At 36.1% G+C, this 2,684-nt stretch overlaps 1 protein-coding gene across 1 annotated transcript; it reads left to right on the top strand.

Annotated features, from left to right (window-relative positions):
• Window positions 1-303: 303 nt before the first annotated feature.
• On the top strand, window positions 304-2,004 carry LOC142529244 (peroxidase 16-like). Its single transcript, XM_075634718.1, has 4 exons — window positions 304-558; window positions 699-896; window positions 973-1,138; window positions 1,527-2,004. The coding sequence occupies exons 1-4, from the start codon at window positions 325-327 to the stop codon at window positions 1,931-1,933; spliced, it is 1,005 nt and encodes a 334-aa protein (XP_075490833.1). The 5' UTR covers window positions 304-324; the 3' UTR covers window positions 1,934-2,004.
• Window positions 2,005-2,684: the final 680 nt, after the last annotated feature.

The raw sequence follows: 2,684 nt of genomic DNA, 5'->3' as shown, positions 1-2,684 counted from the left end.
AGCGCCAGATGAACGTCATGTCAGAGACGTATCGATGTCACATCAGAGAAAATACCAAAATTTAAAAAAATACGTAGATAGAATGCTAAAGATAAATTTTGATAATGTAGAATATCAAAATCATAAAGAAGTAAGTAAATATAGAAGATCAAAATTGTAATTTTTCCTCGTAAAAATTATATATTTACAGTAAAAAAAAATAAAAAAAGTATAGTACCTGCAGATCTGAAACAAAGATTTTTAAGTCATGTAAACCACCTATAAATTCAACAGGAAGCTTTGCAATATGCATGTGATAAACATTGGCAAAAGTAAAATAGCAAAATGAAGAAACAAAAAACGTTAATTTTCCATCCCCTTTTGCCTTTTCTTCTGTTACTCCAAATATTTGGTGTGGCTTCCAATGCTCAACCAAACCGTCTTAGCACTAATTTTTACAGAAACATATGCCCGAATGTTGAATCTCTGGTCCGAGCCGCAGTCGAGACAAAGTTCAGGCAGACGTTCGTGACTGCTCCCGCCACCCTCCGCCTCTTTTTTCATGATTGCTTTGTCCGGGTTTGTGCATCATAAAAATCTTGATCCACTTCATAACATTATATATATAGTCATAAACTTTGGTATATTTAGCGAGTGAAACCAATGTATTTTGGCACAATGACAAAATTTGTGCCGCCTTCTAATTTTGAATACGTCAGGGTTGTGATGCCTCCATTCTTTTGGCATCACCGAACGGCAAGGCGGAGAAGGATCACCCCGATAACCTTTCGTTGGCCGGAGATGGATTCGATACTGTCATCAAAGCTAAATCAGCCGTGGATAGTATTGCTCAGTGCAGAAATAAAGTTTCCTGCGCAGATATATTAGCATTGGCCGCAAGGGATGCCGTAAATTTGGTATATATATGCATTTATATTTCTTGACTACATTGTTAGCTATTAATTATTAGGTAGTTTATGAGTATATATGCAGGCTGGAGGACCATTTTATCCAGTGGAATTAGGGAGAAGAGATGGACGAATTTCTACAATAGCCGGCGTACAGAGAAAGATTCCAGGTCCAGGCTTTAGTTTAAACCACCTCATATCGATGTTTTCCAGACATAAGCTCCACCTCACTGATTTGATTGCATTATCAGGTGTGACAATTGATCTCATTATAATTTGACCATTTTCTCATGAACCATTCATTGTTAAATGTATTGGAAAATTGTTTTTGCAAGTTTGGTTATTTTGAGTTTTGGTCTCGTAAGTAGTCAAGATTTGGTCTTATTGCAAGATTTTTTTTTTACTCCTGTATCACCGGGGTGTTAACATGATCGACGCTGAAAATTATTGGCGTGACATTGGATATTAGTATGTCACTTATATGACACCGAAAATTGATAACATGACAACATATATTGTTGATGTGTCTACGCTGCTACGTCAGTACTATGACGATTCCTGTATTTTCATAACTTGCCATTCAAGTTTTGAACATATACTATATTCCCTAAATTAAGAAATGCCCTTTATATATAATAGGTGCACACACCATCGGATTCTCTCACTGTGGTCGGTTTTCCCACCGGATATACAACTTCAGCCGTAGCAGCAGCATTGACCCGACCCTCAACATGGCCTATGCAATGCAACTAAGGCAAACGTGCCCAAAAAATGTCGATCCAAGAATCGCTATCAACATGGATCCCACAACTTTTAATACCTTTGACAATGCTTATTACAAGAACCTTATTGAAGGGAAGGGATTGTTTACATCTGATCAAGAACTTTTCACCGATGCTCGTTCAAGGGCGACTGTTAATCTGTTTGCATCAAATAGTGCTGCTTTTGGTGATGCATTTGCGCAGGCCATGATCAAGCTGGGAAGAATAGGAGTCTTGACAGGGAAAAAGGGTGAAATTAGAATTGATTGCAGCAAGCCTAATTAATTTGTTGAATATTGATACTTATCTCTATTGTCATGTTCGTTTTCTAATCAAGCACGACAATTGAAACATCATATCGCAACAGCTCGAATATTCGAAAAAATTACAATTGCACCGCTCCCATTAGATATAATTTTTGATATAACAGTTGACTGTATAATTAGTTGACTAATGATTGGATGATTAGGCTATGGTCCTAAGTACTTGTAAAGCAAAAAAAATTCGCTTATGTATGTTTCAATCCATCAGTAAATACAAGAAAATATCTTTTAAGTACATAACGATTTGGTAAAGAATCATCATGCATGTTCTATTCCATCCTAAATCTTGAAATATAGCCAATATCTTCGATAACTACTGCTTCTCATATTCGATGTTGATCCAATACCTTGGCTAGACTGATCGAGGTGATCATCATGCAATGTGTTACACAGATGCACGTTGTCTCTCGATCTCTTATGATCTTTTCTGCACAGTCCAATACTGAGTGTTAGTTCTGTTAGAGTAGATGTCATGTAAGCCAGCTGTTGGCTAGGTAATTTATTGGCTCGGTTGTAATAAATAATCTTTATTTTAATATAATTCATTATTTTATGGTTTGTTAATTCTTTATCTGTGTACACATTTGATCAACATAGATAAAGACCTTGATTATACTGTAATACAAATGAATCGTAATTCAATATTGAAACTCATTTGTAAACACTGTATAGTCTAAATTCGTTCCTAGTCGATTCAGCCGCCTAAAACATGG

The sequence above is a fragment of the Primulina tabacum genome, chromosome 16, assembly GCF_025594145.1.
Source record: "Primulina tabacum isolate GXHZ01 chromosome 16, ASM2559414v2, whole genome shotgun sequence".
Taxonomy (NCBI): Eukaryota; Viridiplantae; Streptophyta; class Magnoliopsida; order Lamiales; family Gesneriaceae; genus Primulina; species Primulina tabacum.
Note: the sequence above shows the minus strand (reverse complement) of the source record. Positions and strands in the feature narration are given on the sequence as shown.

Coding starts and splice junctions, on each gene's coding strand:
- LOC142529244 (XM_075634718.1), top strand. CDS start 325: ATGAAGAAACAAAAAACGTTAATTTTCCATCCCCTTTTGCCTTTTCTT. Junction 559..698: donor TTCATGATTGCTTTGTCCGG/GTTTGTGCATCA, acceptor TGAATACGTCAG/GGTTGTGATGCCTCCATTCT. Junction 1,139..1,526: donor TGATTTGATTGCATTATCAG/GTGTGACAATTG, acceptor TATATATAATAG/GTGCACACACCATCGGATTC.